The following is a 24,340-nucleotide window of genomic DNA, read 5'->3' on the forward strand; positions in this document are numbered from 1 at the left end:
GAAAGGGAGATAAACATCAGAGTTCAAGAGCCAGACAAACATAGCAAAGCAAACTTGCCCTCAGAGGCAAGCGCACCAGGAGAAGCTGCTGCGGGCTCCGACAGTGGAAGGATGAGGTGAGTCCGGTCAAGGAGGCTCTTCTCAGGTAGCCTGGGTTCTCTAGCTCTTTGTCCTGTTTTTATGTAAGGAGATGCAGCCCATCTCCTCTCCTGGGTCTTATGTCAGCAGCACTCATTTGACTCCCAGGGCATTTACAGAGGAGAGGAGCATCAGGTGCAGAGATCTTGACTAATGTCCTAGTGCCCTCGGTGTGTAGCGAACGTGATCTCTGAGCTAACGTTCACCCCCCTGGTTACTGTCTGTGTTCCATTTGGGGCAGGCTGTACCTCCTCTTGGCAGCCCTTTGCCATGGAGTGGGTAGCAACATCCAGCTGCAGAAAATGTATGGGAGGATCACATCCCCAGACTTCCCAAACGTCTACCCCAACAACAAGCAGAGAAGCTGGAATATCAGCGTCCCCAAGGGATACGCCATCCGGATCTACTTCACCCACTTTAACATGGAGCTGTCCTACCTATGTGAATACGATTATGTGAAGGTACGCTGAGCCTCGGGGCAAAGAGGGTGTCCATGGTTATGCATGAGGCGTATGTATTAATATAGAACTTTGCGTCTGTGCACGTTGATGGCAGGCTGTATATGAGACCTATGAGAGGTGTCTGTTTGTACTTACAATATGGCATGGCATGTGCACTTCTGTAGAGACACATGTATTACTCTGGGTAATTTGCTTTATACTGTCTGTGTCTCCTGGAGCTGCATATCCCCTTCCGCACTCAGAATGAAATGTGTATACCGATATATGGCACAACCAGCTCCGGCTGGGGTCGCAGGTTTCAAGGAACCAGTTTCTCTTATGGTCAGATTTCCTTGTAATGTTTGGGTCAGCTGATTTGCAAGTGATGCATTCACATCGGCCCACAGGATCAGGAAGCATCGTTGGAAGAAAACTAGAGCTGGTGGAAATGCTGAAGTTCTGTTCCCTGGACAGATCGGACTTGTTGAAATTTTCTTTCATCCCACATGGAAACAAGAGGTCAGAATTTCTCACAAAATAATAGTGCTCCAATTCCATTTTGGAAATACTGAAACGAGCTTACAGAAGTGCGTCACTTCTCCTATTATATTATAAATTATAATCTCAGACTTTTATCTATCATCATACAATATCCTAGAAGCAAAACACTTCAATCTTATTAAAATGAAGCCATTCAGTAATTTTTCACCAAAAACTGTGACAAAGTGATACAGTCCCAGGAAACGTTTCAATTTTCTTGAATCAACATTTTCTGTCCTGTCTGAAATTTTTTGACCGGCTCTACAAAATACTTGTATCTCATGAGAGCTGTGCTGATGGGACATGGGTCAAAAGTGAGACACAGCCCAAGCAGCAGCATCAGGATGTTCATATATAGTGGTGAAGAGCTTGCGAAAAGAAAGTGGCCAATGGACTATTTGGGGGAAGTGTGAAAAAGCCTGAAAGGAGACGCTGCTGATATCCGGATCAGGGCCTGTTGTGCTAGGCACTGTACATACATCTAATAAAAAGATAGGCCTTGCCCCAGAGAATTTACAAGCTTAGTGTATGATGAGTGGCCAGAGGAATGGGGGAAGAGGGCAGCAAACTCAGCACACCAGCTGTCCAGCCATGTGTTCATACTGATATCGGTAGGGGCATACTTGAAGGTCAGTTTGTGGTTGGGGGAGCCGTATCCACAGGAGACATGCAGGAGGCAGGTGGTGTGCTCACACTGGCAATCGTTGTTTTAACCTCAGTAGAACCAGATCAAGCATTTTAAGTAAAATCTTAATCCCTGAGTTACTCGGGCGAGATGTTCATGTTCCTCTAAGGCCATAGTGCTTTTCACCACGTCTTCCTCTGAGGCTGTACCCTGTTGGTCAGACTGCTTAGCCTCTTACCTGCTGCTAGAACTTGTGTGCATGAGCTCTCATCCCCCTCCATCCCCAGGGGCAGCACAAATCCTGTTTATCAAAAATGGCCTAGTAATGACCTCCAAAACTTTCGGGGACATGGGGCTAGGGGACTGGGATACTTGGGGAATCCAGTGGATGTTTCCCACCAAGGAACATTGCATCTGAGAGAATGTGGAAATGGAGAGACCCAGCTTCGCGGGCTTTACTGTAAATTCAAAGCTGTGTGTGTTTTAACCTGCGTTTAACACTAATACCTCCTTTCGCCTGTGACTGGCCATAGCCCAGTGGATTGCTCCCTCATAGGATCAAAGGGGAAAGCAAACAGGAACAAAACCCACAGCAAACAAAACCCTGGGCTGGTGGCCCAAGCTGGCCTTGGGGCTTTGTGTGTGTTGGGGGGAAGGGAGGGTTCAGGAAATGAGCTTTACAGCCAAGGATTTAGGGAAGGGGAGGAGAATGGGGGGCAAGTCAAAGCATGGGGAAATTGCTGTCCACTGTGTAAAATGACAGCCGCGATTGTATAACCGAATCCAGAAAGATGGTCTTCGTCACAAATGTACCCCTGAGAATGCTGTAATCTCTAAACCCCCTGATTGTCCCACTGGGGGACAAACTTCCTGGTGGTGGAAAGTCTGCCAGGAGCAGGGGACCTTCAGACTCAGCTCTGCCAGCAGAGCGGAGAGCACGTGGCTAGGGCACATGACAGATGCGCTGATTCATTCAGGGTTCTGTGGAACCCTGGCTACAAGTTAAAGCTGCTCTTGCTAGTGCCTGTCTTGGTTCTTCCTTCCTTTTCTTGCCTCTCCAGCTATCTCCAGTCCCTCTATTCCTGCTTGGTCATGCTCCAGAGGGGTGCCCAGAGGCTGCAGAGGGGGAGATGCCACAGCTGAAAGGTGGCGGGGGGGGGGTGGGGGAGAATCAAGGAAAGCTGGAAGCAGGCAGGGTGGTGATAGTTATATGGAGCTGGCAATGTGGCATACCATGGTTAGGGAGGGAACTGGGTGTGGCCCTGCACAAGGACCTACTCCTGGTCCCCCTGATTTCAGGGTTGCAGGATTGGGCTCCATATACTGGGTGGGGGGCAGGCGTGGAAATAGAAGCTGCAGCTGAGTGTAGACGTGACTAACTCCTCCATCCCCTATACAGATCAGCTCCAATGGGAAGCCGGTGGCCACACTGTGTGGACATGAGAGCACAGACACCGAGGAGGCTCCAGGCAACAGGACGTACCACTCCATCGACAACACCCTCACTGTGATTTTCCGATCCGACTACTCCAACGAGAACCAGTTCACTGGCTTCGAGGCCTTCTACTCAGCTGAAGGTGAGAGATGGGCCCCTCACTGAGGAGGAAGGGGTAGAGAAACCAACCCAGCTACGCTAGAGCCAGCTCCCCTCCTGGCCTCACGCAGACTCTGGCTGCTAGCACCAGGGGCTGGCCGAAGGAGACAGCTGTGCTTCTCAGGTGGCTGGAGACTGCCTGCTGCTACTAGTGAATGGATTAGGATCAGCTGTATTCATTACGGGTAGTGACTCGAGTAGGTGACTACAACTCAGAACATCTATCCCCAACTCTGCCACTGTCTCATTGTGTGACCTTGGGCAAGTCACTTCCTGTCTCTGAACCTGCTCTTCCCCCATGGACAAAATGGGGCGACTCCCATTTACCATCCAGGGCTTCTGCGATGGTTAATTAACGTCTGTAAAAGATTGGACAGTGCTGGAGGAGAGCAAAGCGTTAGGAGGTAGATTCCTCCTAGGACAATGGAGTACGACAGGAATCTGTGTGAGAACAGAATACAAAGCCAGCGTTAGTAATCGCTGTGCAAGACGGCACTGTCACAGCGGGCCAGGCAGAGCTGGTGTCTGGGGAAGGGGGAATCCCCTGTATGCTCCTTCACCAGCTGTCAGATTGTGCTGGGTGTTTGGCTTTGAGTTTCATATGGTGCCTAGAGCAGGGGATCTTCCAACTGTACAAGCTAAGGGGAGGCAGTGGGGGGAGAAGTGTGTTTGAAAAGCTCCAGAGTGATTCAGAAGCACCAGGCCCGTTCGCTTCCTGGGGGAACTGTACCTCTGCCTAGCTTAGGTTCCTCTGAAAGCCCCACCTTTATGTTTTACAAAGAATACTAAGGAAAACCAGCCTGGCACAGACACATGTTAAAGGGTACAGAGTCAATTTACTAAAACATGTCCCTGCTCTGTTCCCACCTCCCCGCCAGTTCCCATTACATTCCTGCACAGAGCTCCGAGAGCCCACCAACCAGTGCAGTCAAGTTAATGCTGCTGTGTTTCAACCCGCTAGATGTTGACGAGTGTGAGCAGCTGATTGACGACGAACCACTTTGTGACCATCACTGTCATAATTACTTGGGCGGCTTCTACTGCAGCTGCAGGGTTGGCTACGTCCTCCATGAAAACAAGAGGACCTGCGTAGGTGAGTCTGCCCCTCTACCCATGCGCAGGGTCAGCTGCCCCCACCCCGTTAGAACAGGAGTTCCTCTCCCCCTCTAGGCGACCAGGTCAGTAAGCAATCCATGCTGCAGCCAAGTTCAGAGCTGGCCTATGGCCCCTGCAGGCCAGCTGAAGTCACCCTGATGGGGCAGGGCATGAGTCAGTGCATGCACTCCTCAGCTGATGGCAGAGTGTCTAGCTCCTGCAGGTCAGGCATCCGACCCCTGGCATTCACCAGCCCTGGTGTCAGCAGTCTCAGAAGAGAGGCCACTGCTTGGCTAGGCATGGAGGTTAGAACATTCCAGTCGCTGCCAGAAATCATCCCTCCAGGCCAGGTTTTCAGCATGTTGGCTAGAGGAAGGAAGCCTGCCCCGTGGCTGCTCATATCGGAGATCTTCAGTCTGCAGGGCTCCCAGCCCAGCCCCTCCGGCCAGCACTCCTGCCTTCCGAGTGCTGCGATGGATAATACTTTTGAGTCTTCTGGCGCTTCAGGATCTGAGCTCGGGGCTGCTTCGAGGAGGAACAATCTGCTGCCGAGTGACAGTGGATACCCAGTTCAGACAGAGAACAGCCCTGCTATTACCTGACGGCTAGGAGAGTCCTCATGCTATTGACACCGGCCATAATAACCCACCCTGAAATAGGTGAGGGGGCCAGCCAGAGCTCTCCCTCCCCTAGCCGGCACACAGCCGGGCTGCTGGCTGTCTCTGCTGCTCTGCACATGCTGCTGAAGGAAGGTTTATGATCTGACAATAAGGAGTGAATGTCTGTCTGAATCAGTGCAACGATCAACACCTCGGGCTTGGTTCTGCCTGCTGCAAAACATGTGTAGATTCCTGGCGCCAGATTCCTCCCTGCCACATGCAGCTTCGCTGACCAGGAGCTGGCTCCTGTGCCTGGGGAGAACCAGGGCCATTTTGTACTTGGCCGAGGCTGGTGTGGAATGACATGGCAAGCCCAGCTTTTCCACCACTTTGCTATGGATTTAGATCTAAACTCTGAAGTTCGAGCCTGTCTCTGGATCTAGCATTTCAGTGCAGCCCATTGCAAACACACACAAACTGGGGGGATGTTTGGGTCCGATTTGGGAGCCAGACTCCAAGACTCGGGCATATCTCTAGTGCCTTGGGAACTTCTGCCAGCTGCCCCAGTTCCTTTTCCTCTTCCCATCACTGGGGCTTGTAACAACAGGGGGGCTGGGTTTGTTGTTTTAAAGCAAATCTCCCATCTTGATTTAAGATGGCAAGCGCTGAGCTCATTCCATCCTTCAGACTCCAAAGATCTGTTTGGAAAGATGTTGACTTCTGAAGCTGCCCCTTTGAGTTTTTGGCCCCGCTCTGGGAAGGCTGCGACTGGCTGCCCTCTTACTTATTTACTCTCTTTCTCCTTTATTTTCCAGTGTGAGATCATTAAGCTTCTCCTTGCATAGGCAGAGATCAAGACAGATGTGCTGGGAAGAGCTGGCTCATCCTTCTTCCTGACCTGCCCATAGCTGCATGTCACAGGGCCACCAGCTCCGCTTGTTTGTTTGATTAGTGACTTGCGCATGTCTCAGTTTCCTTCCTTCCAGACCTGCCTCCTGCAGACAATAAAATGGCCTTTCCTGTTCCTAAAGTCAACTGCAGCCTCCTCCTTATTTCTTTGCATTGCCATGTGCTGCTGAGGAAAGGAGAAGGCAGATAAGGCAGAGGCTGATAAGAGAGAGCCCTGCTGTTGGCAGTAAAGCTACCTAGAGATAGGACTGCCTCTGGTCTTAAGCCCATTGCTTTTCTTGCTTGACTGATCAAAGTGCTTAAACTAGAACAGGACCTGAATCCCTCCAACCCTTTGAACACTCGGTAAGTTCGATCTATTCAGACTCCAAGAGAGAACCTCGTGTCTGTGTTCAGACAAGCCAGAAGCCCCAGTTCTGAGCATGCTGACACTGTGGAAAAATCAGGATCTGGACCCAAACTTTATGACTTTAGCCACATCTCCCACTGGAAACCCAACCCTGTTCTAATGGTGCGATCTGGTGAACCCTCTGCAAAGTCTCTGGGCTCCAGGTGCTTTGCTAAAGAAAATAATGAAGATAGGCCCTGGCCCAGCGAATTTACGAGCTTAGCGTATGATGAGTGGCCAAAGGAATGGGGGAAGAGGGCAGGACAAGGCAATTAGTGTAAGCAAAGCAGCCAGCTTTTGGGGGAGCGGTGTCTTTCCGCTGAGTGTAGAAAGGAAGTCCCATCTCTTGCCTGATAGATCCAGAGCGCCCATTGTAGCCACAAGGCAGCTCAGCTGAGCTCATATGCTGCCATGTGTCCTCTGTCTGCCACTGACAAAGATAGTATCCTGGAAACAGAGGTGGATTTAAATAAGTGGCTCCATCCAGTGCCTGGTTCCTTCTTTATAAGTGGCACTGTAGCTGGCCAGGTTAACTCCTGTGGTGCAGTCTCCACTAATGTCCCCATAGCATTGATCCATGCCTCCCTCTTCTATTTCAAAGTAACACAGGAGCTGGCTAGGTAACCTCAATGGGGTGTTCACTAGCCATGTTCCAGGACCTGTTTTCTGGCTGCAAGTGGGATATTCACTAGTGGAACTGAGAAGCTCTAGGAAAATCCCCCTGAAGATAAAGCCAGGCTTTATATTAAAAAAACTAAGCAAGTTCATGAGGCCGTGGAGCCTCTTCATTGCTGAAGTTAAAAAAAGGGCAGGGGGCACTTAAAACAAGCCTCAGAAGCTCAGTCTCTCTACTCCAATCTCTGCTTTTCTATGCTCAGTTCATGCATACCCCAAATCCCTGTTCCAAGGGAAGACTGGGAGGAAGGATGGTCTAATAGGTAGAGCATCAGATGCAGGCTTGGAAGACCTGGGCTCAGTCCTGGCTTAATGACAGACTTCATGTATGACATTGGGCAAGTCATTTAATCTACGCTGTGCCTCAGTCTCCCATCTGTAAAATGGGGACAACACCACTTCCCTACCTCACAAGGATGTTGTGAGGGTAACTCCCCTCCCCTCCCCCCCACACACACACCATGAGTGTGAAGCACTTAGATACTCTGGTGATGAAGGCTGTAGTCAAACCTAGACACCTAGAGATCACAGTGCCAATCTCAGCCTGACTAGCTCTTTCATGGGTAGGAAGGCTCTGTCCTGATGTACTTGATCTTGTCTTGAAGGCTGCTTCATGCTCGCAGTACTTCTGTTGGCTTCCATGCTTATAGCAGCTTGAGATTTTTCTGGTGGCTCAATGGCACAAATTTACGATCCACTTTTTGTTAGAAACCTAATGAGCCAGTGGCACTGAGCTCACAAGTTTAGAGGGGCTCATTTTTCAGAGTTCAAGTCTCTGGTGAACAGCTCACTGTGATTCGAATAAAAATATGGGCTAAGTATAATTGAGCACTCTCTGGGCAGCTGTAAAGGTTGGTTTGAGAAACCCAGGCTCTGCATTCCTGCTGAGAGCTGTTTGAAGATTTGATTCTTTTTTTGCTGGCTAGTTTATGAGTTTCTCACTTGCAGATCTGCGAAGTAAAAATATAGCCCTTTCAAAGGCAGCTCCCGATGGCCACATCCCGGAGATATTGAATGGAAAAGTAGAACAGGTCCTAAAGTGTTTCATCTTCAAGCTGCAAATCCCTTGGTCTGGCATGAGGTGTCTGCTCCTGTCTGGTCAGCTGGTTTTAGCTGCTGCTTGTGGCTACATATCAAGAGGGTTTATTGGTGTCTGCTCACATGTCCCCAGACTGTCTTGTTGCAAAACCACCAACCACAATGAGTCTCAATGGGCACTCTTGGCTCAAAGGAGCCAGGTTTAAGTGACGATGAAGAATGAATTAGCCTCCATCTTTGCCCTTCCTTAGTCCTCCAGAACAAGGTTAAGATTGAGGACCCATTTTCTGAATAGTGAGATGTCTGCACTTTCCTCTTCTTATTAGTATTGTGGCAGCACTGAGGGATTCCAGTCACAAACCAGGAGCCAGGTGTGCTAGGCGCTGTACGAACAGTACAAATAGACTGTTCCTGCCCCAAAGAGCTTCTCCACAAACATCTTGTTTGTGCTATGTTAGGAGATTAACACTTTTGGGGCAATTCTGGAACACAGGAATTTCCTTAATGGATCAGACCCATGGTTCATGTAGTTCAGTGCCTGGTCTCTGACAGTGGTCAGTTCCAGATGCTTCAGAGAATGGTATAAATCCCTCATAATCAACAGTTCTGAAATACACCTCTGTGAGCTGTTCCTTCCTAACTCTAATTGGTGGCTGCCTTATGTCCTGTGTTGATTCCCCTTAGACATTTTGATCCTAGTTAGGGTAACTGTAATTGTCTAGTCTGCTTTTATTCCACTAAACTCTTAGTTTTATTAACATCATGTGTCAGCAAGTTCCACAGGGAACATAAGAACGGCCATACTGGGTCAGACAAATGGTCCATCTAGCCCAGGATCCTGTCTTCCAACAAAAAGAAAAGGAGGACTTGTGGCACCTTAGAGACTAACCAATTTATTTGAGCATGAGCTTTCGTGAGCTACAGCTCACTTCATCGGATGCATGCCATGGAAACTGCAGCAGACTTTATATATACACAGAGAATATGAAAAAATACCTCCTCCCACCCCATTGTCCAGCTGGTAATAGCTTATCTAAAGTGATCATCAGGTGGGCCATTTCCAGCACAAATCCAGGTTTTCTCACCCTCCACCCCCCCACACAAATTCACTCTCCTGCTGGTGATAGCCCATCCAAAGTGACAACTCTTCACACAATGTGCATGATAATAAAGTTGGGCCATTTCCTGCACAAATCCAGGTTCTCTCACCCCCTCACCCCCCTCCCAAAAACCACACACACAAACTCACTATCCTGCTGGTAATAGCTCATCCAAAGTGACCAACTTTATTATCATGCACATTGTGTAAAGAGTTGTCACTTTGGATGGGCTATCACCAGCAGGAGAGTGAATTTGTGTGGGGGGGTGGAGGGTGAGAAAACCTGGATTTGTGCTGGAAATGGCCCACCTGATGATCACTTTAGATAAGCTATTACCAGCTGGACAATGGGATGGGAGGAGGTATTTTTTCATATTCTCTGTGTATATATAAAGTCTGCTGCAGTTTCCACGGCATGCGTCTGATGAAGTGAGCTGTAGCTCACGAAAGCTCATGCTCAAATAAATTGGTTAGTCGCTAAGGTGCCACAAGTACTCCTTTTCTTTTTGCGAATACAGACTAACACGGCTGTTACTCTGAAACCTGTCTTCCGACAGTGGTCAATGCCAGGTGCCTCAGAGGGAATGAACAGAACAGGTCATCATCAAGTGATCCACCCCATTACCCATTCTGTAATTATATGCAACATTTTAAAAGTATTTCCTTATATCAAACTTTAAATTTCTTGGCCTTTAATTTCATGTAAGCGTCCCATTGTTCTTTTATTGTCAGAGAAAGTAAATAGTCTTTGGATACCATGGATATGCACAAAATATGGGAACCCACCTGACCACTTCTGGAACATTCATTATCTTAGATTCCTCTATCATGTTGCCCTTTACTCTCTTCTCTAACTAATCCCAGTATTTTAAATATAAATATATATGATGATTACAATTAATATAGTATATAATTTCCCATGTATAATAAATGGAAACTAAGATCAGGTAGCCTAGCACAGAGGTCATTTAACAGAGATGGCCCTGTCCCACACTTTTGCCTCCACGGGGGTATTCCTAATTCATACAGTAGATGCAAGGCATGGGTGAAGGCTTGTGTAGGTAAGGTATTGGATCTTTGGAATGAGAACATGCACTATCTCTTTCTTTAGGCTAGAAGGGTATTGCTCCTTGGCTCCCACCTGTTTTATGACCACTCATAAGGGTGATAGGATTAGCTTAGCCTCTTGTGATACAAGGGAAATGAAGTTTCTGGAGAGCAAGCAATTTTCCACTACCTTGTTTGTGACCAGGAAGGAGTTAACATTTTGTATTGAATTGGACTTCCTTCTTGTTCTGGCCCTGTGATGGATGAAAGTGAGGATGTGGTCATGCTACTTTCCACCAAGCTCTTAAGGGCAAAACAAAGAACTCAAAGTCTCCGAATCAATACTGTAAGCAACACCATCAATGGCTCAGGAAGGCATATCACAGAAGATTAATAGCACAATGGGGCCCTAGTTTTCTGTCTAATACTCACCAAAGGCTTCAGTACATTGAGGCACAGACCATAGAATTACAGGGCCATCCATTTAGTGGGAAAAAAATGTGGCAGTGACTTAAAGAAGAAAGCAATTTCCAATTATTCTCCTGGCGTGTGGAGTAGGAGGAAGAGATGGGTGTCAACATCTAACATAGCTCAGCTGATTCCTTTACACCAGCTACAGGAAACAAAGTGAGCAGCAGCCTGGAAGAGCAGAGTCAAAATCAGCTGCCAAACTCCTGGCACTTTAGTGCACCAAAAAACTTTCTCACTCCTGCAGGGCAAAAGCAAATGCACTCTGCAGGTGGGACGGGCACTTCGACCAGGACTTTAAAATTGAGTGTGTGTTCAGATTCCATGACAGAGGGGCCTGGTATTAAAGCGAAAAGCCTAACCATCTGTATGTTGTTCTCTGATGTTTGGGTGACAAGGTCGCTGCTTCAGGGGTTTGAAATACAATGCACTCTGATGCTTAGGTACCATGGCAATGGATAGGTTCATGTAGTTGCTCAGAGCTGCTCCAGAAGAGCCGGTCAGAGTTATGGTTCTGAAACTTCAGCTTGCTCTGGAAGGATACTACCGCTCTGCTTATGTTTCTATCAAGAAACATAAGCAGAGCCCAAAGTGCGTTACTGTTTGTTATGTGTTTGAACAGTGCCTAGCATACTTTCGCTATCACAATACAAACATATGATCTCTGCCTCAAAAAGCTTACAATGTAAATCTGAGCATCAGCACACAGGCTTGTTGTATAATTGAGGGTCAGGTGAGAATAGGTTTCATTCTCCAAAATAAGAGGAGCCCACAATTTTACCATAGGAAACCTGAGAATTATTTAAGTGGCACGAACATGCTTGGTGCCATACAATAGACAGTCCCTACCCTGAGAAGCTTTCCCTCTAACTAGACAACACAAAACATGACAGGCAACCCATAGGAAAGTTCTGTTTTAGATTGTTGAGTGTGTTTAGTAATGGGGGGTGGGGGTTGTGATGGCATTTTTGTTGTCAGGGATTAGGATTGTGGGCCTAAGGATATGTTTAAAAAGCTAAACAGTTTTCCCTTTTATAATTAATTTAGCTTTACCAATGCTGCTATAGACTGGACAATATGCCAAATTTAGCAACTGGTCCATCATTCCCTATTAATTAAAGGAAGCTGCTCATCTGACTCTTGGCAGCACATCATAAACCCTTGGTACCCAGCTAATCAAAGCACCACTTTGCAGCAATCAACAAGCAGAGAGCCTTGTGGTTGTTCCTCCCTGTCTCTCTTCAGCAGGAAGCATTGGGGCTCCAAGTTCAAGGGGCACAGCTGGTTTTGCCCAGAGAATAAAGTATCTTAAATCTCTGGCAAAGGAAGAAGGATGAGATGTATCGTGAGGTTTCTGGAAGTGAGGGACTGATAGCTTTGACTAGAACCATGCAGTGTCTGGCTACAGTAGGAAAGCCACGTGTTTAGCAGCTTACAGTGTTGCTGGGGCATCACAGACCTGACATACAGATTCTCTATTTCACTCCTGCCTGCATCCCAGCTCTGTCACATTCTAATATTTCCCAGCCAACCACTGCTGGACCGACAGAGCCCTACCATTGCCTCTTAATTCTGACCTGCAACACCCTGGCTATTAAGGTTCTGGCTCCTCCTCTTCTTCCCACTCAATCCCTGCCCTTGTCAAGGTACCATTCCTGAGACAGCACTGCTTTATGGTGCTAGGCCTCTAACTATGCCCCAAAGTCACTGATAGATCTAGTGACTTTTGCAACAGGGACAAATCCAGACTAGGGACACCTGTAAGGCTCCCCTCTGTCCCCACCCCCATACACAATTTGCTTCCCTTGTGCCCTAAGCAACTATTAGAAAGTTATTCTCCAGAAGAGAGACTAGTGTAGAAGAGGCTCTGCAATCCCTACTATGCGAGGAGATGCAGCTCTAGGGGAAATTATCACTGTTACCATTTTTGTTTTTCTTCTTCTAGCTCAGTGTCAGAACAATGCTTTTACTAAGAGATCTGGAGTGATCATCAGTCCCAATTATCCCAAGCCTTATCCCAAACTCTCCACCTGCAGCTACACTATCCGGGTGGAAGATGGCTTCATGATCATCCTGGAATTTGTGGAAACCTTTAACGTGGAAAGTCACATGGAAACAGTGTGTCCCTATGATGCCCTTAAGGTCTGTTGAGTCTCATTGTTTTTTCATCACAGTCTTGGTGGCTGAGCCTACTTTCGTCACTTGCTGCACCTTCCTCAAATCGTACCCTTTATCCCTTGCCCTTTAAGGTTTTCTTGTTTGGGAATGTCACCAAGAACAACACACTTTCATAAGATGATTGGGAAGCAAGATTCCCGGCTTCTATCCTAAGCTCTGCCCTTAACTCACTGTGTGATTTTGGGCAAGTGACTTAACCTCTTGTAGTGACAGCTTGCCTACCTGTGAAATAGACATAATATCTACCTCATGAGGATGTTGTAAGGCTTAATAATATTTCTAAAGCCCTTTGAGATGCTTTGATGAAAGATGCTCGATATGCAATTATTGATGACTTGCTATCAATCAAAATAACTATAGCTTTGTTTCTATTGAACATTTAACAAAATTTATCATCCCCTAAGAGAGCCATAGCTAGAGGTTTGCACAGTCCCTACCTGCGTGTCCTATTGAAGTCAAGTTGTATGCTCCTTAGATGATCTGAGTATCCTGGAATGGGCAAAGCACGGTTGTCTGACTCTTCTCACTGTTTCAGATTAAAACACCCAAAAAGGAATATGGCCCATTCTGTGGACAGAACATACCTCCAAAAATTGAGACAGGCAGCAATGTTGTGGATATTACTTTCACCACCGATATCTCCGGAGACCACACTGGTTGGAAGATCTCATACACTACAACAGGTGGGTAGCTCTGTTCTTGCCATTTGTAAATCTAGCTCTTCTGAAGGAGGCAGGGCTGCTGATGCTGATTCCAGAGCCAAATTTCTTTATGCTCATATTAATTCTTGCTACATTCTCAGTCTATCACCTTTTTGACTAGGATCAGTAGTAAGGGTATTTCTGTGAGATCCATTTCACTGGCAATATTGCCACGCTACTCATTTCAAATTAACCTGCACTTCCTGCCGCATCAGGAGCTTGATCATGTAATGAACCTGGTTATTGTGTAAGTGTACCACTTCTCTATACTGGATGGAATCAACTGCACTTCATAGGCTCGATGCTACTCAGCAGTGATTCTCCTTCAGCTCAAGTAGTAAGGGCTTGCGCTTTTGGAGCAGGAGAATTTCTATCCGTGTGAAGTTCCAAAAGGCCAAGGTGTACAGCATAGTAGTAACCGATGCACTGCTGTTTGCTACTGTTCTGTTACACTACCACACAGTGCATCTCTGACACTTCTCCCTACTTAATTTTCAGCTGCAGAGCACTCCCAGGACTTCATTCCAGGGACGCATACACAGCAAGCAAACCCTTCTAAACTGCTTTCATACTTAGTTTTCACTTGCTTCATTAACCAATGTAAAACCCCTTGAGGAGAGCCAGAACAACAACGCAGGGTGAGATTCTCCTTGGGTCTAGCGTCAGAATTGTCTGGCCTGGCTCTGGCTTTAAGAAACAAGCACCCAGCTTGGTAGAACTATGAACTGGTGTCTAGGCTACAGAGACGCCCTTCACTCCCAGCTTGGGGAAGACTAGTCAGTCCTGTGTGACCCAGAATCGGCGTTGCTAACTGCAGCCATTGGTCATGAGTACAACACAGCAAATTTACGCATTTCTCTATGAAATGTTTCCTTTTGGTCTTAGTTACGCTGTGAGGGGAAAACATGGTATTTGGTTTCCTAATAGCAGATTTAGAAACAAAGATTAGAATCTGCCTTAGGAGGAAGGATAATGTTTTGTTTTCCATCCCGCTACAGCTTTGCCATGCCCCAGTCCTAAAGCACCACCCCATGGTCACATCAATCCAGTGCAAGCAAAATACATCCTGAAAGACTACTATACTCTGTCCTGTGATACTGGATATGTACTGTTGGAAGTAGGTAAACCAAGGCTTCTCCTTCTCTGGTTTCCCTAGGGAGGTTAATTTGTGGAATTAAATGTGTTTCTCTCCAGTTAGCCACTGTACAAAGTAATTTAACGTCTGTACTATTCCTAGTGTAATTGTGGGTGCATCAACTATACACACACAGTTTGCATTAGTTATTTTTGCAGTTGTGGTCCTTCCGAAATTGTCCTTTCCCAAACAAGTTTTAGTGTCCAGATTTAGAAGCTTTCTGGACATCACTTACAGTTTTGTCTGTAATTGAGTTGGGAGCTAGAGAATAACTTTAAAAATGTTTACCATGTTGACTTAATGGAACAGAATGATTTTTTAAAAAATTCTTTAAATTGTTACTACATCTCTGTAGAGGGAGTTTTTAAAACTAGATGTTTGCTCTCTATTGCTGCACTAGAAGACATTTTACATTCAGTCCCATAGCATTTCAACTTCAGTGTTTATGAGGTAATTTCTGAAGATATTCCAAATACAGCACCCACTCAGAGCAAGCTTTTGAGATCACAATTTGGCTCTTATTATTTAGTTTCACACAGGCTTATCTTCATGATCAATACAAAAAGTGTACTAGCTCCACATTAATGGTCTTTCCATTTTCTACACATTCACTAAGATTCTAGAATCTATCCTGCTTTTGACAGTTTGAGGACATTGCTGTTCATGTACATACCTAGGATAACTAAATGCATCTGAGTTGTGTGAATTTAAATGAATAATCAAAATGAGATGCAATAAAGGGTCCGTTCATGTAGCGAAACAGATAAAATCCAGAAGATACACCATGCTCTTACTTGAATATTTTTATATTACTTTAGCCGTCTCCATTGTTAACCATTAGGAGCACACAGCAGGCATAAATGGGTAGAACTGCTACTCCAAAACAAATATCCAGAACTGTTAAGTTACCCTCACTTATTCCACCAAATAGTGTTAAGAAAGGTTATGTTTGTGTCCAAGATGAGTGCAGTATAGGAAATACCTTTTCCCCTCACTAAAATGATATATCTACTGTTTAAGAACAAAGTAGGACATCTGAGAATCGCATCACAAACCTGTATAAATCTGTTTTATGCATATTTTTCATTCCATATCAGTGAGCTAAAACCCTATACATTATATTTAACTGACGCATTCTCCCAGTGAGCAACATCATGATTATTAATGAAGCCGAGTAATTTTAGAGAAATAAATACATTTCCTATTTTCCTCTTGCAGAATGAACTGGTTTTAAAGTCTTTTAAAGCAGAATGTCAAAAGAGTGGTTCCTGGAACAAACCAATTGCAAAGTGCATCAGTAAGTCAACACTAATTGTTTTCAACTTTGCAGTATACCAATGTCTCAATTCTTCTGTCAAACACAGAATATAAAATTACCTTCATAAGTGCCAAGATGTAGGAGGCAATATAGGTTTGATGGGTTTTTTTTTAGTTGCGTAAAAGTCACCCCTTTTATTATTTCAAATGTATTTCATATTCAAAAATTGGAAGCTGCCTTGATTTTTTCCACCATTCTTTAAAAGCATGTTTTAAAAAGCAATGATGGTGGCAACACGAAGTTAATTTACTTGGAAACTATACTACAGGTATCCAGAAACTGATCAGAGCTATTAGCATAGAGGGAAAACTATTCCAATTGTTCAATACCTCCCCTCACAAATTACAACTACTTTGTGTTAAGTAAGTTCAAATCCTCACAACACCTAGGTGGTACTGCAGGTAGCGACATACCCATTTTGTAGGTGGGTAAATGGAGACACAGTGAGGTAAAAGGACTTGGTATAGATCAGCAAGCAAGTCACTAGCAGGTGGGAACAGAATCCTGAAGTCCTACTTCCCAGTGTCTTGCTCTAAGAACTATTAGGCATAGTCTCTTCCCTTATAAGAAATGTAGAATTCTAGATTTATCCATACTTCCTTCTGGGCTGTGTCATAACAATTACCAATATGAACGACATACTGTAGATAGTAGACTGGTCTAGATTAGAATGCAGGTTTGTTTCCTTGTAAGGCCCTGGGTGTAACTGCTTCCAGAACCCAAAAGTGCTACCTTTAACTTTAATTTTACAAAAATGTGTGTGTCTGGTTGCATTATAATTTATTCTTCAGAAGATAGTCCAATAATTCCACTTGACCCAGACTTTCCCTCATATTCACCATCCAACCTCCTCCCCCACCCCCAGGAAAAAACTTGGGTAAAACAAGTCTTGCACTGTTCCCTCCCTGTAGAGCGGCACTCAAGAGTCGATGCACAAACACTGAAAAGGGCCATTCTTTTTAAATGTCTTCTCTAGTTTTAAAAAGTTCCCTTTAAGCAGCTTTCAAAGTGCATCCTAAAGAGCTACAGAGATTATCTCCTGTCTCCGATGGCCACTATATAGTAGGACATGAAGACAGCAAACTTCCTTCCATGACACACTCTCAACAGGGGTAGGAGCGAATCAGCTCCTGCCCTCCTGGCTTGACTGTTGCAGCCCATTTTTACGTTGGTAATTAGAAGAACCTTTCACAATTCTGTCTTTCGGAACTGTTTTCAGTTGTTAACTGTGGTCGACCTGAAGACATAGACAACGGCACGATTACTTACATCACAGGACCAGAGGTGACCACCTACAAAGCTGAGATTCAGTACAAATGCGAGAGCACCTTCTACACTATGAAAGCAAGTAATAATGGTAAGGGGAGACCTTATTCCTTACAGCCTGATCCTCAGACGCTGAGAACAAGCAACTCCTGACATCAGTGCTCAGCACCTCCCAGGTCCCGGCCCTGCATTAGGCAAGAACATTTAGAAATCAGGCATGGGGCACAACAAATTCAGCCAGTCACTGTGACTGAGAGGTTCAAGACAGTATTTTTCTCTGCAGCTGGTGAATGCATGATGGTGCTGTAGCATGTACTGGCAATACTTCATTCAGATCAGTAGAACGTGGCCCTAAAAGATTATATAAAAGATTAGTTTAATGTTGATCTCTTTGATTTAAGAAACGATCCTTGGGTGAGGGCTGGCTCTGGAATGCTACAAAAGATCCGTTTCAGAGGATTTAATTAATATACCTAACACTTCATACATGTCCCTTACCCTGCAGGGTGTGGAATTTACATTCAAGTCACATCTGAGGGTGCCACTTTACAAGTGGCAGTGGTGGCTTTAGGCTTAGGTAGGATACTTATGCTGCATAAGACCCTGACCACCCACATCTCACAGCCCAGTTAGAGAGAGGGATGATGCACAGAGCCACCTTCCCATAGGAATTCACAAAATCTAAGAGGGTAGTAGGACCTGAACTCTGAGAATTGAAAAACCTCTGTACTTATATAGTCAGATACAGCCACGTTCTGTAGATGCAGAGCTTTAAAAACATGCTGGCCACTTAACATGTGCATTCTTGCCTTTTCTATAACATGCAGGTAGATACCAGTGTGGTGCTGATGGATACTGGAAGAACTCCAAGAGAGAAAAAGCTCTGCCAATCTGTGAGCCAGGTAATGTATGAATTTATACAAGGAGTTTATAATTGATGTAGATTAGCAAGAACTTGATATCAGGATAAGAAGTGCAGCTTTGTTTAGTATAATTTGTCTTATGAGTGGTCTTTAAATAGTGTCGTTGCCAAAAATTACACTAGTACCTGGTCCTTACTCATTACGTTCTATACAAGGATCTGGCAGCATGTTGGGTACCCTTCAGGCATGCCTGGATTCTCTCACCTAACCCATGCCTCATCGTCTATATTGCTATTTATAATCATGCTGGTGGAGCTACCCATGTAGGTACTCCACATGCAGCTGACATATGACATATCCAGCATAGACATACCTGTAGAAGTGGTGTCATCCAAGACTCAACAGGATGGGGAACATGATATAATTACAGTAAAAGATAAAAGAAAGACACATTGATGGGTCTAAATTTTCACAATATCCAGAGTTCAGCTAGGGTTCCTTTAGTCACTAATTCTTTTACAGTGGTCCCCATTTTTAAGAATCCCTCTTTTGTCCTTCTCCTGCATTTTCCACCATTGTTAACATGGAGGCTTGAAGCTGAGCACCTCTCACGTCCCATCAGGACAGTGGAAACTGTGGATTCTCAGGACCTCTTAAGCTCATACCTGATTCTGTCTGACCCAATTTACAGTAGAGCAGATGCCTCTTTGAGCCTGGTACCAGAGGCAGGAAAAAGTTTCACAATAAAATTAGAATTTCTTAGTTTGTATAGTCAACATAGGTACAGTTTGCATGAGTATCAGGCTAAAGCAGAAAGACTTGAGTGAAAACAAGCCCATTGTCAGGTAGTTTTACTGCAGAATGTCATGATTTTGAATGTTTGGGCAATTAAATTACTGACTTTGCAACATTGCCTAATTAGCTGGTATTTAGAGAGCATTGTATGCCAGTGTGGATTATACACGTGTACCATGCACCCATAGTCAGAGAATTTGTAAGTAGCATTTACAGCTCTGTGCACGCACCCTGGCTCGCCTCCCACTTCCAACCAAGGTAATAGATTGTGGGGCAGACGTACTACCTCTTCAGTTCCTTCTCACTGCTGCACGGCCCAGGTTGAAGCCTTTAGCGACCTCCTAGATATCGGTAAAGCAGCCACATAGCGCTCCATCCACATTTGCAAGGCATTACACCCTGCTACAGGACTCGGCTGCGGATGCATCCTTTGGGATGGAGGTTCTCCATTCAACCCTACTGCCCTTATCCTCACACCTACCTCCTCCTTAGGTACTACTTGTCAATCACCCACAGTGGAATACAACAGGGACCATCACTTGAAGAGGAGGAACTTACTTACCTGTAACTGGAGTTCTTAGAGATGTGAGATCCCCCTATCCACTACCCACACTCCTTCCCCTCTGCTTCAGATCTTATCTGATTTGCAGTGGAGAAGGAACTAAAGAGGTGGTTGGCCCACTCTGTCCTTTATTACCTCAGTCAGAAGCACAAGATGAGCCAGAGCACATGCACAGACCAAACCAACACTACTTTCAAATTCTCTGACTCTGGGCACATGCATAACCCACAGTGGAATACAGATAGGGACCACACATCTCAAAGAACTTCCAGTTACAGGTAAGTAACTTTCTCATCTTCTCCTTGTGCCCAAACTTTATATGTAGCCTCTTTCTTTATTCTTAAAGTAGGATTCTTCAAGTCATGGTCCCTACATGTATTCTGCTCACAGTGCAAGAAATTAAAGGTGGGATTTTCAGAAGTGCTTAAGTGCGCTAGGAGCCCAAGTCCCCCTGAAAATCTCACCCTAAATCAATATTATCTGACAGCATCAACCCATTTGCGAACTTAAATTTGCAACTGTGCTCTTGTCTAGGTTTTCAGGCTGGTCACAGATGAGAACTAAAAATCATTTGCAAATGATTTCACTGTTCCAAAATTGATTAACTAGTTAGAAGCAATGTCTACACATGGTGACTTCAGCTGAGCCAGACTTAGTAACCAGTTGTCATACTCCAAATCTTTACTAAATATTTGTCACTTCATGTGCTTCTCTCCCATCAGTTTGTGGAATACAAACGAGGACAACCCTGGAACGTATAATTGGAGGGAAAAGGGCAAAGCCTGGACAGTTCCCTTGGCAAGTTATGCTAATTAATGAAGACGGAAGCCTAGGCGGTGGCGCCCTCTTGTATGACAATTGGGTTTTAACTGCTGCTCATGCAGTCGTCAATCAAATGGACCCATCAACTTTGACAATCAAAATGGGATTTCTGGACAAAAATTCAGCTCACTACCAACAAGCCTGGGCAGAAGGAATTTTTGTACACGAAGGTTACAGTGATGGCATGAGTTTTAACAATGACATTGCCCTGATTAAACTGAAACATAAAGTCCCAATTAATGCAAATATTACACCCATTTGCTTGCCAAGAAAAGAAGAAAGATTCCATGTGAAAACAGATGATATGGGAACTGTAGCTGGCTGGGGAAGAACTGAAAAAAGGAGGCTTTCCCCTCATCTACTGTATGTTGAATTAGTAGTTATTGACAACAGAAAGTGTAAAGATGCATTTGCAAAGCTGCCAAGTGGAAAATCTCTGCTAATAACAGAAAACATGTTGTGTGCTGGGGAGGAAGAAGGGGGAAAAGATTCTTGTCAGGGTGACAGTGGGGGACCATTAACTTTCGTAGACAGCCTGACTAAGAAATGGTTTGTTGGTGGTATTGTGTCCTGGGGCGTAGACTGTGGGGTTGCTGGCCAATATGGGGTGTACACGAAACTGATTAACTACATTTCGTGGATTGAAAACACCATTTTGAAAAATTCTTAAATAGTCTCTTATGTGCAGTGACAATGAAAAGTGAGTAAAAATAACATTCTCCCTTTTGGTACATTAAGACATTTAACAGATCAGATTCCAGTTTTGTAATATTTTTAAAGTTGATTTAATAGATTTCAGTTTGTGTCAATTAATACTTTCAGGTGTTATATCTGCCCAACTAACCTAATCAATTAGTTTTACACTCAAATCTTATTTTAAAGTTGCTTTCCATACCTGTTGATAGGTGGAAGGCTCAAAAGATCAAGGGAAACTGTGCATGTAGCAGCACCTTGTTTAGTTCATGTAAATAAACTAAAAAAAAGCAGATTACAGAAAACTCAAAATCTTAGGTGTTAAATACTTTCCATCTGAAAGTTAGTGTTAAGTCTGCAAAAAGAAAAGGAGGACTTGTGGCACCTTAGAGACTAACCAATTTATTTGAGCATGAGCTTTCGTGAGCTACAGCTCACTTCATCGTCCACTTAATGTCATGGATCCCATTCCTTTTAAAAAATACACATGTAATGAAACTATAGTAATGCCAATCTAGTTAATAGAAGAACATACTTGTTGACAGTGCAAAAGTTTAGCACTTGTTATATTAGCACAGCCATAAATATTCCCCCTCAAGTTAGAATACAAATGTCAAAATCAAAAATGTTGACTAGTTCGAGACACTTGCTGCCTCTGATAAAATGCCAACAGCTTCAGCTGGACAGCTCTGCAAGACGATGGCAGAGTATGGACCGAACGTTTCTGCTCTACTCTTAAGAGCCAGTTTAGACGTAACTAAGAACAGAGTAAACACCCTTAATAATAATTGCAGGGATCTTATTATAATAATCTGCCTCTACAAAAACAGACAGAGTAGAGAGTTAGTACAACCAAGATTCCTAAGGTGTTTTATCATTTACAGTCATCACTGAAATATAATTAATAAATTAATAAGTCATGTAGTGGTCCAGTCTCAGTACTCACTCATATTTAAAGCAGTACTGCCCAGGAAACTGTCAACATCCCATCAGTTTTAGCAGTACATTCCCACTAGTCAGATTAAAAAAGATTTAGCAGGTTACCCTAAAAAGTTTGCTCAGAACCTTTTATACTAAAATGTAATTTTTTTTATTTTTTATTGCTAAATGAGCCTGAAGAGTATACCCTAATTATATTAAAAACTGGTTGTTTCTACGATCATCTTTTGTCTATTTAATCATGTTATTGTAATACATACTTGAAATGAAAATTGTTAAAAGAACAAGACAACGCTCACAGGTGGTGACAAAAATACCTTTTATTAACTCACTTAAAACATTAGAATATAAAAAGCATTTAGAGAAAATGACCAATAAAGTCTGAAAATGGCTACAAAACTTTCAGGAATTTCTTTGAGGGTCAGGGGAGAATAAAATTCATAGTAAAGATTACCCAGTGCTGCCAACCTGTTAATACCAGATCCTCAATTTAAACAAGTTTAAACAAATTAAAGCCATGCTAATGACAAACTTACCATCAGGTTCCTTGCAGGGATGCCACCGTTTAAGTCTTTGGAGGTCCCAGAATACCATTTTTAACTGTTACTCAGCAGCAGTAGCTGGTAATAGTGCAAGTGCTAAAATGCAAAATTCACAGATGGTACAGAGTTTGGAAATAGTATCTGATTTAGGTGCAGAAAAATTAAACTTTTTGCAAAGGGATTTGAATAGTGAAAAGATTTGGGATTACAACTTATTTCTGGAGAGATCACAACCCCCTTTGCCTTTTTTTCCCCAAGTATGTAGATTGAGACTTAGTTTCCAGTTATCCCCTTGGACTGGAGTTAAAGTAATACCAGTGCAAACAGCTAACAAAAATTAGATGGTCTCCGCTTCATGAGAAACCACATTGAGATGCAAATAAATAGGATACATCCTAATTAAGATCCACTTTATGAACTTAAATATCCAAGTCAAAGCAGAAACTAAGGTAAATTGCCCTAAATCTCTGTATTCAGAAGCTGCAGAATATAAAATAACGTAATAAAAGGATCAGTGTGGTGTTGGATTTCAAGCACACACTAATCAATTTCTGAAGATCTAATACTTATGGAAATAACCTTGCTGGATGTGTTACTACTGGATACATTTCTCTTTTGGAGATAAGAAGCCTCTTATAAATTCATCAATACTTTCTTCAGGTGGACATTCTTCATCATGAGCTAATATTTTATTTTAGCCACAAGTTTACAGTTTCTTCTGTGCTGAAATTAGAGCGGGAATATTTTCCCTTTGGTTCCCAATCAGCAGGCTGATTGTAAAGCAGCCTACAATATTTATTTTGCTTTACATTCTCATCCTCAAAGGAGCTGCTTTGGAAAATACATTTAAGAGCAGCAAGTCTACTGACAGGTATAAGTGTTATCTACTTCCCCCATCACCTGTTCTCCCCAATTCCAAAAAAAATCCACCCCACTTCCTAAAAACAAGTAGGAGTTTCCTTGGTGAGGATGCAAGCTGGAGGGAATGTCTTACCATTTTAGGTGAGGGTACCCAACCTTGTGAGAACTGGATTTTAGATATGTATCACAGAACAATGCAAAAATAGACAAAGGATTACAAGTTGGGTGTCAGGTATCAATGCATGATGAGTGATGGATCCATTTGACTTGTCAACTTTTAAAGCATGCTTATCTGAAACAAACTGAATTACTGCAAAAACAACTTTACGGAAGTTCATCTCAAAGGACAAAATAAATTAACTGCTATGAATTCTTTGCATTCAGGGCTGCAAAACAAAGACACATATTACTTAAATCAGTTTTATTTAAGAATTTCCTACATTGACAAATCTTATAAAAAGCATCCAAACACAGAACTGCAGCAAACAGCATTCTTATGGATATCTTACAGACAGTGGAACTTCCACCCTTAAGAGGCACACTGAGCTCGCTAGTGAACTCTGCTACAACTACCGCAAAGCACACCACAAACTCAATGTTCTCGTCACAAACCCCATCATCTTCAATTCACATTACCACACTTACATATCATTAACAGAAAAGAACACACACCATACAACATTCACAGCAGTTGACATAAGGGAAAAAAAAAATACAGATATTCATTTCACTTAACACATTCAACTAATTGGTTAACTAGGTATAACACCCATTTAGTCTTCCAGATATGGATGTCCTTTGAATGCAAGAAACACTCGTACTTTATTTGCTATCATTGCTCTCTGCACACTCTCTCACCAAAGCCACAGGATTGAGAGACATCTCGCCAAGTAAAATAAAATCCCATAATGCACCACCAGGTCTCTGCATGCGCTCTCTCCTTTTTCTCGCACATACCAGCCCTCTCATGCCTCGGCAACACCATCAATCCCACACAAGGTTTCAAAAGT

The 24,340-nt window shown here is 43.9% G+C and overlaps 2 protein-coding genes across 3 annotated transcripts in view; one reads left to right on the plus strand and one right to left on the minus strand.

The window, feature by feature from the left end:
* The first annotated feature begins 440 nt into the window (after positions 1-440).
* On the plus strand, positions 441-20,965 carry MASP2 (MBL associated serine protease 2). Its single transcript, XM_073317205.1, has 10 exons — positions 441-599; positions 3,143-3,320; positions 4,299-4,430; positions 12,601-12,797; positions 13,369-13,516; positions 14,533-14,651; positions 15,888-15,966; positions 17,207-17,344; positions 18,081-18,155; positions 20,196-20,965. Exons 1-10 carry the CDS (start codon positions 441-443, stop codon positions 20,963-20,965), a joined length of 1,995 nt encoding a protein of 664 aa, XP_073173306.1.
* A 1,264-nt stretch (positions 20,966-22,229) lies between these two features.
* TARDBP (TAR DNA binding protein) overlaps positions 22,230-24,340 on the minus strand; it is an 8,172-nt gene continuing 6,061 nt past the window's right edge. For both annotated transcript variants that reach the window (XR_012155599.1, XM_073317207.1), the window contains one exon: positions 22,230-24,340. This exon is cut by the window's right edge. The gene's annotated coding sequence lies outside the window, so the exon portion shown is untranslated.

This window comes from Lepidochelys kempii, chromosome 18 (assembly GCF_965140265.1).
Source record: "Lepidochelys kempii isolate rLepKem1 chromosome 18, rLepKem1.hap2, whole genome shotgun sequence".
Lineage (NCBI taxonomy): Eukaryota > Metazoa > Chordata > Testudines > Cheloniidae > Lepidochelys > Lepidochelys kempii.